The following is a 14,997-nucleotide window of genomic DNA, read 5'->3' as shown; positions in this document are numbered from 1 at the left end:
TTTACCTTGCTGCAGCTGGTAGCAGGTCCAGGTGGCGATGCCTCCAGATAAAGGCAATCAAGGCACAGGAAATCAGCTGTCTTCTGAGGAGAAGGGCCAGGGAAAAGAGGAGGTCTTTGTGTATCTTCTGGGAGAAGTTATCAGCAGGCTGTGGTGTCATGGTATTATGGAGGAGCTGCCCCGGGAAGAAGTAAGGAGAGCTCTGCTGGTGTGGTGGGGTAGGGCTTGCTTCTCCATCTTGTCTAAATGTTGTTCACTGTAGAAGTCCTAAGCAGTTGCTGGGATGGGGCCTGGAAACTGCCTCTTCTTCCCCCATGTCAGGTGTGTCCTAGTGGTGAAGCTGCTGACGGCATGCACTGGTGTAAGGAGTAACTTTCAAGGACTGCAGTCAGTGATGGCACGGGTGAGGGCAGCAGTAACTTGGCAGGGCCTTGGTAAGAGACTCTTGTGATTATTGCATCAGTAGGCCAGGGCTTATTTTATGTCTGGCTGTCCTTATTTTATCTTGTTTGTGGCTCTTGTCTTATCTGGAGCTTGAGGCTCTCCTAAGAGAAGGGCTCTGCAGTTCTAGTGTCTTGGGTTGCAGAGGACCTTGGCCTCACATGTGTTGATAGTCCAGCAGTGTCATCTCCCAGGGCACATGTGGCTGCTGAGTCTGACCTCCTGGGAACAGCCTTTTGCATCTGCAGACCCCACATACCTGGCAGTATGAGGAGCCAGGTGAAGGTGTCAGCTTGGGACATGGTGGTGGGACACTGCAAGGACTTGCCTGGTGGCAGGCAGTGCTGCTTGGAGCGAATGGGTGGGGGGCACTATCAGTCTTCTCCAAGGGACTCTTAGACCTGCTCTGTTAAAAGCAGGTGCCTAAACTGAGGCTTTGGCCAGGGTCTGGCAAAACCTCTGCCCTGACTGAGGTTTTTCAGGGACTTCATCTGGCTGCAAAGTGCTGAGGAAATCTGAACTCCCAGGGTTGGTTTTGGGGCCTTAGTTAATGTTGTATGAGTTAGTGTCACAGTCTCTCTGGTATCTTATGCTTGCTGGAACCTCAGCAGGCCTCGCTCAGGACTCTGCATTTTTTCTCTGCTTCCCTTTCCAGCCCTTATGGGAGGTAGGTGGTGTTCTTTGAGGCTGGGTACTTTTGTGCTGTTGTGCCCGTGATGAGGTGTCTCTTTGCCTTCAGGCTACCCTGTGATGGCAGCACTGTGTGTGACCCAGAGCTCAGCTGCCTGAAGGCATCTTGTGTGTGCCTTCTGTGCCTGGCCGTGTCCCTGGCAGCCCTGGTAGGGTCTGATGATGGTGTGGAACCCTCTCTGGGTCTCACAGTGCATTTGGGGTCACTATATACTGTGTTGTATTTGAGTGCTTGTCTGGGGTCTCCAGAAAGGTGTCCTGGCTGAAGGCAGTTTGGTGCTTCCTTGTGCAGCACCACACTTGCCAGCAAACAGGCAGAGGTGTCCCCAGTGACACTTCCCCTTCCTTGGGCTTGGTCTGTTCTGCAGAGGGACCACCTCACTGTCCTGTGGCGGTGCATGGCTCACTTCAGGATGGATGCAGTAGGAGCAAACCCGTGAGTGAGCATGGGTACTTTCTAAGTCACACGTGGATGAGTGTGTGCCTCTGCCCATGCTGAGCCACCTACCCTGAGAAATGCGTGTGGGGAAAAGGAGTGCGGGCAGGTGGACCTCAAATGCAGATGAGACTCATCAGAGCGTATGTATTGCACATTGTGTTGGGAGCGTTGGGGCTGCCTGGCCAAAGCACGTAGGGCTGGAAGTATTAGAGGCCTGTGGCTAAAGTGTGAAGAAGGACTGCTTGCTAATGCATGGGCTGCCGTGCTAAATGCTCACACCTCTTAATCTAGCCATGTGTTTAACCTGGAGCTTATGTAATTCAAAAACAGCTCACAGCGTATAGTGGGCAGAGTCTATGTGTGCTCAAAAAGAGGTAGAGGATGCTCACACTGCAGAAATCCAAACATCTGAAGTGAGGGAGGAAATACCATCTTCTGCCTCTTGGATCTTCAAAGCTTCTGGTGTGGCTTCCAAAACCTTTTATGGTAGTGGGATGGGTTTTGTTGTTGCTGTTTTCTGTTCTTTTTGTTTAGAAGAGGGAAGGAACTGATTAGCAAAGTCCAGAGGAAAAAGAGAGGGAAAATGACTGCTTCTGGTGCTTGCCTTTAAGTGATCTGCTGGGCAGTGACTCAGCCAGGATAGTAATTTCATGTAAGAGAGAGACTAAGAGGAGACATGTATTGGAGGAGGTACTTGCAAGCATGGAGCTAGAGGAGCTGAAAGAACAATGGGGTGATAGCTTAGCTGTGGATCCCCAGGGAAAAGAGCAGAGGTGCAACTTTAAGCCTGCCAGTCTATGGATAAAATGTGCAAACCTCATGTTCCTGGAGTTTGACATCTGTGTTGTTTCTTTTGTTTTTTCCCACATTGTTTCCATTAAAGCAGATGTTAAATACTTGGTCCTGAGAGCTGGAGCACTGCAGTTCCCTTCTGTTATTGCTGAATTTAGGCCCTGGTGTTTGAACAGGTAGGACTGACACCTGAATGTGTTTGGTATCTTGACCAGCATTTCAGCAGGTTTTCTGGGGCAGATCCCAAAGTTGTTGGAGACATGTCATATACTGAACAAACAAGAGGTGAATTTGGAGCATCGCATCATGTTATTCAAGTATTGGGTTTGGACCCCCCTTCCAAATACTTTGATAAATCCCAAATCCTTGGTTAAGTAAAGGAAGGATCATCCCTGTTTTAAAAATCTGAGATCTTGGGTAAAAATATAGGCAGAGGAGAGCGTTGTTGTGAAGGAAGGGGTCGTTAAGATTATCTCTTGGAAACACTTTCACAGCCCAAGAGTTCAGAGAGGAATGCTCATAAAGGTGCATTACCCAGTGGCTTCAGCATGCTCTGTGCCATCAGAGAGGCCACAGGTTATACCCCACATCAATAGCACCTATGTGCCTTTGTAGCCATAGGCCTTAGTCCCAGGCACCAGCCTATTGCCTGGCACAGGCTGAGGCTTTTGGGCACTGCAGTGCCCACGTTTGCTACTGTGTTTGCTCTCCTGACCCCAGGGCATTCTGGGAAATGCTTGCTTCAAAATGTCACTAGGGTATAATTGAACACCACTTTAGGATGGTTATCGTTTGGACATGTTGCCAACCAAGACCACAGGCACCTTTCCACTTATTCAAGATGAGCTCAAGTAAATGAAACTAATGCAGCTGACCACTGCTCTCGCCTCTCGAGAGATACTTGCAGGAATTCAGGAGGGCTCAGATTTTATCTCAGATTTTTTTTCTCTCCCCTATATAAACAAAATAGGGGCGAATGTGTTGTGAGATAAAACCTGATTTGATAAAATGGATGCCAGAAAAATCAGAATTATAGGCAGTGTTTCCCCTCGCTTGTGCCCTTCAATTAGATCACCCTGTGTCCTCCTTTGTATGGTACGTGGCTTGCGTTTATATCTGGCTGGGCTGTGATTGTTGTTGCTAAAATACCAAGTTGGTTTTGTGAAAGACAGTGGTATGTTTGATGTTCCTGCACTCTGAGTCCCTCTGTTCCTCCATGAGCAGATGCTGTTGCTTCTCCCCCTGGTTGGAAGACGCTTGCAAGCCCATCAGCTTGCAACTGCTTGTCCACAGCAGGAGCCAAAAGGCTTTTCCAGTAACCACTTCATTCTGCCTGGTCCTCCCATTTTGCAAAGGTTTGGAAAAGTGCTTCATAAAGTGGAATCGGCAATTTAATAACAAATTAAACATTTTTGTGAACATTCCAACGTTGATTATGGTTTTCCCTAGCCTGCCTAAACCCAAGAGCAGCCTCTCTTTGTGGTGTAGCTGCTGCCAAGGCATGAGGCCACATGTGGAAATTAAATATATAATTTTCAAACATCAGCATAGGTCAAGGTTTGGTTTAAGAATGGGCCAAAGGCGCTGCCTGGTTTAATTACTGCTTTTTTTAACCCTGTGATGAGATGCAGCACTGTTAAGCAACTGTGGATCATATCACCTCCTTGGGCTCTGGTTAAAGGTATACTCCTCAGTGGTGGGGAAGATTAATACCTATCTGCAGGGGGTGCATGGTGCTGCGAACTGCACTGTGCATTTACAGCATGTCAGGTGCTCTCGGAGTAAGCTGCTCTGCACAAAGTTTCTCCCTGCGGGCACAAAGGAAGACTTACATGTGTGGATATGTCACACCTGCTTTTCTAACATAGCTGTTATTTCAGAGCATGAAAGATCTGAAAACTAAAAGAAATACAGCAGAGAGGTATAAGGCCTTACACAGGGCATCAGTTCAAAGGGTCTGAAGACCCTTGCCTCTCCTGTAGCAGGTCTGAGTGAATGTTCAGGCAGAAGACAACTCAGGTTAGACACCAGAGTAAAGCCATTTTACCCTTTCAACTTTCTTGTCAGTCCTTTGGTGCGTCACATCTGACACTGGGATTGAGCAATCATGTCTCCATAACCCAAGAAATTCCAAGACTGAAAGTTCTTAGACCAAGATGTTAACTTTGCTGCCTTGCATATCTCATACACCTCATTGTGCAGGCCAAACAGTGAGTGATACGCCATGCTGACAAGGAAAACAGGAATAGGGAATGCTGCAAGTATATTTGCTGATACTTCAGGGGTTTAGTTTTCAGCTTTAACAGTCAGTATTGCTGCTTTTCCACTACCACACAGATTGTAAATAAATGCCAAGTTTTGAAGAGCAGCTCCAGAAAAGAAAGCGCAGTTCCTGACAAGTTACATTTCTGTGTAACACTTAGGAAATGCCAAATCCTTAAAAATATTTAAGGAACTTACTTAAAAATGCTGGAGGATCTCTAGCCCTTCCTTGTCAATTAACCTCCCCAGGAGCTGTAATCCAGGCTGCTTTAGTAGCATACCTCTCAGGAGACTGAGGTGAACGTGGTCTGATCCTGCCTTTTGTTTTCAGACTAACATCCCTTGCTCTGACACTTTCTGACCCAAGATGGCTTTAGTGACCATTCAGCTTCCTAAGGTCCTGCATCCAGATTCTTTTTCTACCCATATGTTACTGCTGGAATCGGGTAAAATTAAGGCATTTTTACCCTCACAGCATTATTTGAGAAGACAAGTAGTATTGCAGCTCTGGTTGCAATGCTGATGTTCTGAGCAGTAGAGCACTGCTTGCAAAATAGCAGCTGTTACATATTCAAGGGTGAAATTCCAATAATAGGATGCTATATAATCTCTGGATAAATATTTATGCTTGTGAAGGTTAAGTGACTTGGAGTACTATTAACTCCAGCCTTTTGGACAGGCCATGGCAATTTAAGCCTTCTTGCAGTGACTTACCAATGACCTTTCTCTCAGTCTAGAGGCAGAGTGAGTGCTGGAGGTAAAAATTCAGCAGATCCTGAGGTCTCTGCTGAGCAGTAACATAGTGCATGAAGCACATTAGGTGTTACTTGAACCCAGCTACTCATCTTGGAACTGCTTCTCATCTCTGACTTGAAATGAGAATTCATGCTTGAATTTCCTTCAAACTTCTCCCAGTGCAACTTCATTCGCAAACCCTGCATGATGGTGTCTCAACATTGGTGTAAGAGAGTGAAAGCCTCTTGAAGATGACAAACATCGTATTACAAGCTGAGTTTTTGGTGTTTGTGTTCATGTGGTGGATGGGAAGCAATTAGCTATCCTTTCCTAATGTGCAGGCACATCTTCAAGGTTCTGCTGTGGTTAACTTGCATCAGAAGTACAAGGAAACAACAAGCCAGACTACTACTAAAGCAGCTGTGCAAGTTAGGTCCTGTTAAGATCTGTAGTTCAGGGCCTTTTATCACTCATAAAGCAAAAAACCCACCCCAAAATAGGCAAAGCTGAACTTGGCAGCATTGGCATTCACTCCAACTATTTAACCTGAGCATTTTCAAAAAGCTTCCTAAGCTGTTTTCCAGAGGGATGCATAGAGCCTTACTCCTTTTTTCTCCTTCTTATTAGTGCCATTACTTTTTTACTTAAAACCAGAGAAGAGAACTCCACTCATTACAAATGATGGATTCATTTACACTCCTACCTGTTGGTAGTGCATCAGGAATGACCCTATCTATGCTAGACAGAAAAGCAAGCTACAGTGATGTGTCTTGTTTTAATCCAAGCTGGAAGGAAGTATTTCACTTGCTGCTTTGAAGCACTGGAATGATATTTAGACCTCTGTCTTCTACTGAGAAAACAGAATGCACCCTTGGCCTTTCAGAAGCCATCCTAAATCAGGGCTCTGTTGATTTAGTTCTACTTGCCCAAAGAAAAGACATTGCCAAAACCACATCTTGAAGTAGCTTTCCTAAAACAGCCTGATTTATTCTCTGCCGTTCCACCATGTTTGGTAGCTGTTGTCAATACTTGCTATTATCTTTGGAGCAAGAACATTATCAGCAGGTTTATGACTTACTAATGCCATGTTGAGGATTGTTTATTTTATCTGGCAGTTGATACCTAAAAGAATGGGTTTAGGACAGCAATATACATTTCAGTCTGAGGAACTCATTAATAATACTTTAATCCACAGGAGTCTTAGGTTTTATTTTACTTAGCACAGGGAAATTCTTTTTCTTGACTTGTCCTCTCTGAACTTGCCGAGCACGAGTTCCAAAGCCCAGAGACTGCATTGATTCTGTTAAGTACTTCTGGTCAGGAGAGATGCACAGCATCACCAACAGCTTAGCATCACCCCCTAAAAGAAGAAAACAGACAAAACACAATTACCTCATTATTTTCTGGAAGTTATACATTGATAATGTACTGATCTACAGAACAGCAAGCATAGGCTTCCTGCTGTTGCTTTTATGAAGCAGAAGACTGCCCATAAGAAGGGCTGTTGACAACAGACAGCTCCTTCAAGTGACCCAAACATAGTATTAAGGAATGTGTAAATATGTGACTACACCCTGTAGTGATAAAGATTGAAGCTTAACTTGCAAACTGTACCTGACATGAAACATTAGTGAAATGCAATTGTTACCCTTTACATGATCCTATTAGAGATGTTGTGGTTTTTTACAAGTGCATTCCTAAACTGAACCTTGGGAACAGCAAGGCTTAGCCAAATTCAGGAGCAGTTCAGAACTCTCACTGTACTCACAATGCTCCAAAGCCAGAGTCTTTGAACAGAGGCCCACATACAAGGGATGAGTACAAGATCATCCTCTAGTTTTATATAACAAAGGAAGGGAAATATTGGGAAATCTACATTGTTAAACAAAAGACAGGAAAAATTCATCCCTCACCTACAGAGTCCTGCAGGAGATGTGTGAGTTTGCTGTTTCGATATGGTACATGAGATCGCTGTTCTGCTATTGCTCCAAGAACGTCTGCTAAGGCAGACAAGCTGCGGTTAATAAATGAGGTCTCTCTCAGTGCTGTACCCGTCACTCCAGACATACCTACAACAGTGTAGATAAAAACAAGGGTAAGATAAAGCAAAGGCTGCTTCAACTGTAATATGTGAAAAATTCTGTTGCTGTATCATCTCCTTCTGATGCAACATTTTTAAATACAAGGTCTGAACCATGACTTCCAGTCCACCCATGCCAAAAGCAAGACACAGCGTTTTTTCACTCTGGACTGCTAGTACATTGTTCAGTGCTTCTGCTCTCTTGAAGGAAGGTTAAAGAAGGTTCAGTGCCAGCAGATGGTCTGCATGAAGTGTCTCATGTTAAATTTGCTCTCTTTAGCTGTACAATTCATCTTGTCTCCACATGTATTAAGAACAGGGAACTGAGAAAGTAGGAACACCATAAGATCAGACAAGACAATGCTGCTTTTGAAAACATGAGTCCACAGGGTCCCCCACAGAGGAGCCTGTTGTGGTCCACCACTTTTTATAGTAGTTAACTAACTGTCCCATTTGTATTCCTTAGGAAAAATAGAAGTGACAGTGACGGCACAAGCTCCAGAGACAAAACTGCACAGCAGCTATAAATGTGAGGGGTTTATGTTCACCAGAGTCTGCAAGGTGCTGATCTGTGGTATGATTCGCTGCAAGGAAACTGATAAAGAAAAATGATGCCCTTCTACCATCCACCCAGCATGATGGTATGCAGCTGTGCTACCCTTGAACAACTGGAAAGGTTTGGTCTACGCATCACATTGCACCGCTTTAAGAGATGCTGCAAGCTCAGCTCTTTGACTGGTCTCAGTGAGCACGCAGTTAAGAGTTCCTCCTGTCTTTACCTCTTCCATTTCAGGAATACAGCACTTTCCAAACTGTGAGAACAAGAGAGGTGTTCAAGAGGCAAATGTGAAAAGGTTCAGTAATAGCAAAACCCCCAACAGTCTGGACAGTGAGGGCTGGAGAAATGTGACTGTGGAAGGGGATGGGGCTGGAGTGGTAAAGTCTCTTGACAGGCACAGAGCAAAACAGTTTGGAAGACCCTGTCATGGTCTGTATCTCAGACTAACTTTACTGGGGTCATTGTGTATGTAGCCATCCCCAGACTGCAAGTAAAAATGGACTCCTGAGACAATGGGTATCACCCTAAAGCAGAAAACTGCAAATAGGTGATGGGGTACATGTTTAAACTGCTGATTATCTACATTTGGTTAGATAAACTTCCACAAAGCATTTGGCTGAGTTTTCAAACTGAAACCTGGTTTGCTAAAAAGGGACCACTTATCTTGTAAATGCTGTACATGATCCGGGATGGCTGTAGAGCTAGGAAGGCAGGGTGCCGAAGTGTGTGAGAAGCCTCCTGTACTGTTGCTTGCTTAGACCTGTTCACATTTTAGCACAATTACGAGTTACCAGCTGCCCTCACTTATCAGAGTAAGTCCACCAGTGTAGCTAGTGGCAGAGGTTAGTCTGCTGCATGTGCTGGGCCACATCTAACACCAATGTGAGCACAGCTCTTCAGGCTTCACTTGAGGACCTGGCCCACTGAGCCCCAGACCAGGCAAATGTTTGTCCCGGTTGAGAGAGCAAACACACACCCTGTTGCTCAATTATGTGTTTACCAAACAGTTTCCAGCACTCAGAGCAAATGAGAAAAAGGATGAATTATATTAGGTTTCTTTAGAACAAAAGTTTAGCAGCGAGCAACAGCAAGAATTCTTGGCAGTAAAGTAAAAGACTCTTTCATAATACTCGTTCAGTTTTCAAAACATTATTTCTGGAATGGTACGTTTGGCTGCATGGCTTTTCTTGGTAAAAAAGCTTGTCCTTTAGGAAATAATCAAGTTTTTGAAATTATTGTGTGCATACAGGAGGCAGGAGGAGGAAAATGCTTTGAAGAAACAATGAAAACAATATTATCTTTTCAACATCAACTTCCTCCAAGACTTTTTCTATAATAAGGCAGAAAACCCCACACATGATGATACCAATTATTACAGATATGTGTACTATTTAAGTAATTTATGCACTTTAAATATTTCTGTGCAAAGATATGCTAATTCTCAGAGTAGAAAAACAGGCTTAATAAAACCAGTCTGAACAAATAACATACCTATGATATGGGTAACCGCCCCAGGCTTATTTCAAGCTTGTGCAGTCAGATTTAAAGCTAGAACAATCCGCCCCCAAAACTCTGTTTATGCCAGGATGTGTGTTTATGCCCCATGTGTGAAAGCAGGGTAGCATGTATGCATACATAAAGAGTAAAGGCTACTATTGTAACCTGGATCTGGGAGGATCCAAGCCCATACAGATGTGTTTGCTTACCGACACACTCACTACCAGCCAGGTCCACCAGTTGCAATCTAGCTTTGACTTGCTTCATTTTCTCAGTTGCTTCAAGCTGTGCTGGTGAAGAGGCTCTGGAAGAAGAGGTAGATTTACTTTCTTTCATTTTTTGTGGGAAGGTGCAGGAAACCTCTTTGTGTAGTCTCTGACTCGTTTGTTCATCTTCCCATGAAGTACCTGGTTAGTGGAAAAAAGTTTCTCACTGACAATGGAAATTGAGATGAGGAAAAATGGGGCATCGACAGAGGAAGTACAATATATGTTGTTTCAACCTATTCTGACAGAAGCAATATACAAGTCAGAATCAATGCCATAGGCTGGCTGAATCACTTTTTTATTTAAGGTTTTGCTCATCAAACCGATTGTACCACTTGGTAACAAGACTTGGTATAGGTTGTGGTTTATCCAATTATCCACATTGTTCACACTTCTGTTCACTCAAAGTGAATACTGGGTGTTTGGGAGCAGTAAGCTTTGAAGTCTGTTTTTAGATCTTTGAAATGTCATCACCTGCTGGTGCTATGGGCAAAAAAAGAAATCCTCACCGGGCCTCTGCAGTTTTGCCCTTTGCTGCTTTTCCCTCTAGACTTCCTTCAGCTCTCATATCCCACTGCTGCATCCCCCATGATGAGCTAATATCCTCAGTAACACAAGTCCCAGTTGTTTAGGTTGGTTACTGCTGGTAGTTCTGTAGTTGCGCTAGACTGCTTCATATCCTTCCTTTTCCTGACCAGCAGCATCTGTCTTTCACTCTCTGCTGGGAAGGAAGAGGAAGACAGATTCTCTGGGAAAGCCACTTTCACATTAGCTTAGCGGGAGTATATGCAAAAGCATTTTCCCAAAGCAGCTTTTCTTTTTTCTCCCCCTCAGTGTTTTGGTTTTCATCCATCTCTCTGACAGACGTGAAAGAGTAAAAGGCACATACTCTGCTACATGTAGTAGAAACAATAGACTTGGAGACTTAAAGAGCCTAGTTGCAATAGGCTCCCAGCTGCAAAACTTGAGTAAGGAGCAGACTAAATTGCGTTGTAGAGCTCTCAACTTCTCAAGCTAGGCTGTTGCTAAAACCCAAGCTAGCTGCTTGCAGTGTAGACAGAGCAGCTGTGTTAGTATATACAGAAAAAGTGGCTTTAGGCCATAGTGTGTAAAAATAAGTGTTCTCACTCCTCTTCAGTTTTAGATGAGGAAATTAAGAAACTGCTCTCCTCAAACTGGTAATGCTGAAACAAAATTCTAAAAGACTTTAATCAAACCTGAAAAAGCACTGGCTGGTCAGCTCTGGCTTTAGCTACAGAATTCGTCACAGATGTTACAACTCTTTAACTTAGTCACCTTAAGTCTCCGGTGCTGAGATACTTGACAATTGCACCTAGCTTTTAAATCAGGATTTTCTCCTTTTAAACAAGACAGGATATGCTGTCACACTGCTATAGTGAGGTCCCATTTCCAGTGCTGCTCTACCCACCATATTGCACATCTTCATCCATGTGCTATAAGCTGGAAGCCTTAGTCTGCATTCAGCATAAATCAGACATTTCTGTGAAGCTTTGCTACCAGAAAATATGGCATAGAAGAGTGACTGCAATGAGAAGTGGCAAAGGGAAGTCTGGACTAGACAAGATGACTGGTGCCCTATTGGTGCAAACACTGTTTTGAAAAGTGCCTCCTGTCTGATTGACACGAATCTGGAACTGGCAAGAGCTAACACCTGGAACACTGGAGCTGCAACTCATGAAATAACTGTGTCTTTTGGCAAGGCCCATGGATAAGTGAGGGCACTGTTTGTTCTGTTTTGCTAATATTGTTGGTTTAATTTCTGATAGCAATCTAAGGGAAAAAATGTTAAGTATTTACCACTTTCTAAACCCATACTGTTGTTGTAGAGCATGAAGGAGATGGACCACGGCACTGAAAGCACAGAGCCTAATTACAACATGAGCAAAAGAAAACAAAGTTAACCCCCCACAGCCAAAGTTACTCCTAAAGCAATAAACTGGTAAGTCGTGGTGTGGTAATGAAAAGTAGAAATAAAGGTTTTGGCATAGTAAATAAAAATAACTCTGCTGTCTGTTCCTCCAATGGCCTTTTATTAGCAGTTCAAGAAACTCAATTTAATGGATGTTTTTGCAAGACAGCCACTAAGAAAATCATTTTTTCTCAACCAGAAGCATATGATGATCCCTAAAATGCATGGTTACCTTACAACAAACTTACTATGAACTATACTATAAAACTTCAAGGACTTCTTTACATACATAAAGATACATAAAGGAAAATGAAAAGTTTTTATGAAAGTAAAAGTTTCAGTAGCATCCAAACATCAAACTGGTTTGTTATTTAAGAAGGTAAGTAGCAGTTAAAAAATGAATAAGAACTGAGGAAATGGATTAAACATTGGAAAAAGGAGAAAAAACAATATGAGAATCTCTCAGGCCACAGACTGTTTTTCAAAAACCATCTGGCTCTAGATGTTATTTCAGTAACATCCTACTTACCAAAGCTATCTCCAGAGACAACTGTGGTTATGGTCAGTGTAACTATCAGATGAGAACGAGAGGAATGAGCATGCACCAGTGTTGGGTGCCTGACTCTCAGCTGCAGGCCTTTTTTGACTAGATGCAAAAATTCAGATGCACTTTCAACAGTCCTAGGAAGTAAAAAAAGCAGAAGAGTTAACTGACTCACAGTAAAAATCACAAGAAAGCTGACAACTTAGACGTGAATCTGAGCATTTCCACTTCCTCACTCTGTGCAGCTCAAAACTGAGAATAGTGTAATGAGCTAGAAAACAACTGTATTGCAGACTTTTTCAGATGGGATATAGTCAAGATGAAAATTCAAGACAAAAGCTGAGCTGTAGTACTGAAAGTGAAGAATTGGCCTTCCAGCCTTGTATAGGTACTGTAGCTCAGCTCTAGAAGTGACTAAAATTCCTATACCTCTACACTTTGGAAGAGAAGGCACAGATTTAGACACTCCTAGAATCTGGTCTTACAGAAGTGGAGTTTTCCAGTTTATGCTAAGGTAGCTCCTGTTCTGTGGGAGGTACAGAATCAGGGGAAAAAGGTATCTCTGAGCCTTTGGAAATCATATTTTGCCTTTAAGTCCAAAATTCTTGGTAAAAAGGTTAGTAACACTGTTCAATGAGCAGGGACTCCACCACAGCGTCAGAATACAGAGACATAAGTTTCTACAGACGATATTATCTCATACTATCCATCTGCTTTTCCAGAGATATGCAAATATGACCAATCGAAGGGCAAAAACCTAACACAGAAAGTGAAATAAAGGGATTTGGTAAGGAAGAAAACCACTATGATTCCCTCCAGGTTTGCAGTGTTTAAAACAAACAAGGTAAGATTGCCTACCCTTTCCTGTCAGTGCACTGCCTTCTTCAAAGACCATACAAGTTACATCATCTAAACATTAGTTTCTAGATGGGGATATAAATTGCTATGCCTGCATATCACAGCCTGGTTACTGAATGCCCTGTAACACCAGCACCATTAATAACTCTCCTGACAGGCTGCAGGCTTGGTTCCACATCACTGCAGTCAGCAAAAGCAGTCGTGTGATATAAAGTGAGGGCTTAGTGACTTAGATTTGGCTGATTTCAATGAAAGTCACATTGGGCACAGACTTATTTTATGCTAAGAGCAGCCATACTTGAAGACAAAAGAGCTGTATCCAAGTAAAACAATTTCCTTTGAAAACAAAGCAAGGGCATCTGAAGAACAGAATACCACTTAGCCACACCATCCTTATAGACAAGTAAGAAGAGAAGCAGCCACCTAAAAGCAGTTCCTTGTGTAACCAGGGCTGCAGGAACTAAACGATCACTACAGACTTTGCCTGTCAATCCACATGCTGGCCTCCCCTGTAATAACTCTTACCTCTGTACAGCCACTGGTAATGTCTCCCCGGTTGTTTGACCTGCCACCAGGAGGTAACCAGTGGCTTTAGTTCCTACTGGCAGAGAAGACAGAGCCGCACACTGGAGTGATCTGACAGTTGCCTCAAGTCCAAGGAGGCAAATCCTACCTTCCTGAGTTTTGAACTGCATTTTCCAGTAGCTGTCAGCCAGGACTGAAAAGTTTGAGAGGTAAGCAGCCTTTCCTAGGATGCAGCAACAAGCTGTTGGCTTCTGCAGGCTGCTGCTGTGCATTGGCAAGGGGTCAGTGCTACAAGCCACTGTCCTTTAACTAGTGTCTGCAGAATATAGGCCTTGGACTAAGCTGTCAGTGCTAGTCTCCTACAGGGAAACTGCAGTTGACTTTGGAGAGAAACAGCATCCCCAGCCCAGTGCTGCAAACCTGGCGCAACAACCTCTCAGCAGGACTGACAGTAATGATTTTTTAGTATAATCTCTACAACTTTATCATGCTGTACATACTGCATGTTCCAGGACCAGATCCTACAAAGAGAAGCCCTGTTGTGGTTAGGTTAAAAATTTGATGCTGAATGTTCTCCAAAGTCAACCAAGCCATAAAAGAAGAAAGAGACTGAGGTTTTTGTGATTCAGTAAGATGTACATGCTAGCAGAAGAGACTACTGACATTATTGGATATATGGAGAAGCCAATGAGACCTAGCAGGCCAATATATTCTAGATGAAATATTATCACAAATGAGGATGTGTTTTTATTCAAAGCACCAGCTATTTACTTTAGATTTTGGGCAGCTGGGTAGCCTCCTTCAATGATTCCCTTACTTTGCTTGGGTTTGCTTTTTCTTATTAACCTTTCTGTGTAATTATTACTATAACCTGTTTATGAATTGGACTTTTTTTGCTGCTTGCATTGTAATTGAGATACAAATCCATATTCTTACTTGTATTTGCATTACAATTCAGTATTTATCAATTAAGTGGGTTTTAAGAGGTGCTTAGTTCAAGGCTCCAGGTTCCTTTACCACAAATTAAAAATTACAGAAATAAAGAAAGCAGCCATTTTGTTAACTAGAAGTACAAATGAAACCTTATTGTAGCTTCTAGTTCTTGTCTGTGTGGCACAAGCTACATCTTGTCCTTCCCGAAAGCCTAGGAAAAGAGATGGGTCACCCACTAACTACACAAAGATCCCTTGGGAAGGCAAGTAGGCACTTTTCAGGAATGAAACCAGCTTAAATACTATACTTAAAAATTACTTGGAGGTTCTGATGAAGCAGGAAAAGTTTAACTCCCATCATACCCACACTATATGTACCTGTCTTAATTTTCTAAGTCATATGGTTCCTTTTTCTCCAGTCAAAAGAAAAAGATTAGCTCCTTCAAG

General features: G+C 43.2%; 1 protein-coding gene and 1 long non-coding RNA gene across 5 annotated transcripts in view; one reads left to right on the top strand and one right to left on the bottom strand.

The window, feature by feature from the left end:
* The first annotated feature begins 270 nt into the window (after positions 1-270).
* On the top strand, positions 271-12,158 carry LOC130597956 (uncharacterized). Of its 3 annotated transcripts, none has more exons than XR_008971896.1 (3): positions 271-434; positions 2,457-2,538; positions 11,609-12,158. It is a non-coding gene; the product is annotated as an uncharacterized LOC130597956 (long non-coding RNA). The 3 variants fall into 3 exon arrangements; XR_008971897.1 differs by having other exon boundaries at positions 2,454-2,538; XR_008971898.1 differs by lacking the exon at positions 271-434 and adding an exon at positions 2,226-2,303.
* The window catches only part of KIF25 (kinesin family member 25), a 40,113-nt gene continuing 31,642 nt past the window's right edge, over positions 6,527-14,997 (bottom strand). For both annotated transcript variants that reach the window (XM_057406957.1, XM_057406958.1), the window contains exons 12-15: positions 12,221-12,372; positions 9,705-9,902; positions 7,273-7,428; positions 6,527-6,719 (exon numbers count right to left, since the gene is read on the bottom strand). In XM_057406957.1, the coding sequence (XP_057262940.1) occupies positions 6,544-6,719; positions 7,273-7,428; positions 9,705-9,902; positions 12,221-12,372 (682 nt within the window). In that variant the 3' untranslated portion in view covers positions 6,527-6,543. The remainder of the gene's footprint in view (positions 6,720-7,272; positions 7,429-9,704; positions 9,903-12,220; positions 12,373-14,997) is intronic.

The sequence above is a fragment of the Pezoporus wallicus genome, unplaced genomic scaffold, assembly GCF_028554395.1.
Source record: "Pezoporus wallicus isolate ANWC-B61680 ecotype Strahan unplaced genomic scaffold, APGP_CSIRO_Pwel_v1 scaffold_6362, whole genome shotgun sequence".
In the NCBI taxonomy this organism is placed as follows: domain Eukaryota; kingdom Metazoa; phylum Chordata; class Aves; order Psittaciformes; family Psittacidae; genus Pezoporus; species Pezoporus wallicus.
The sequence above is the reverse complement of the archived record's forward strand: the minus strand, read 5'-3'. Positions and strand labels throughout refer to the sequence as shown.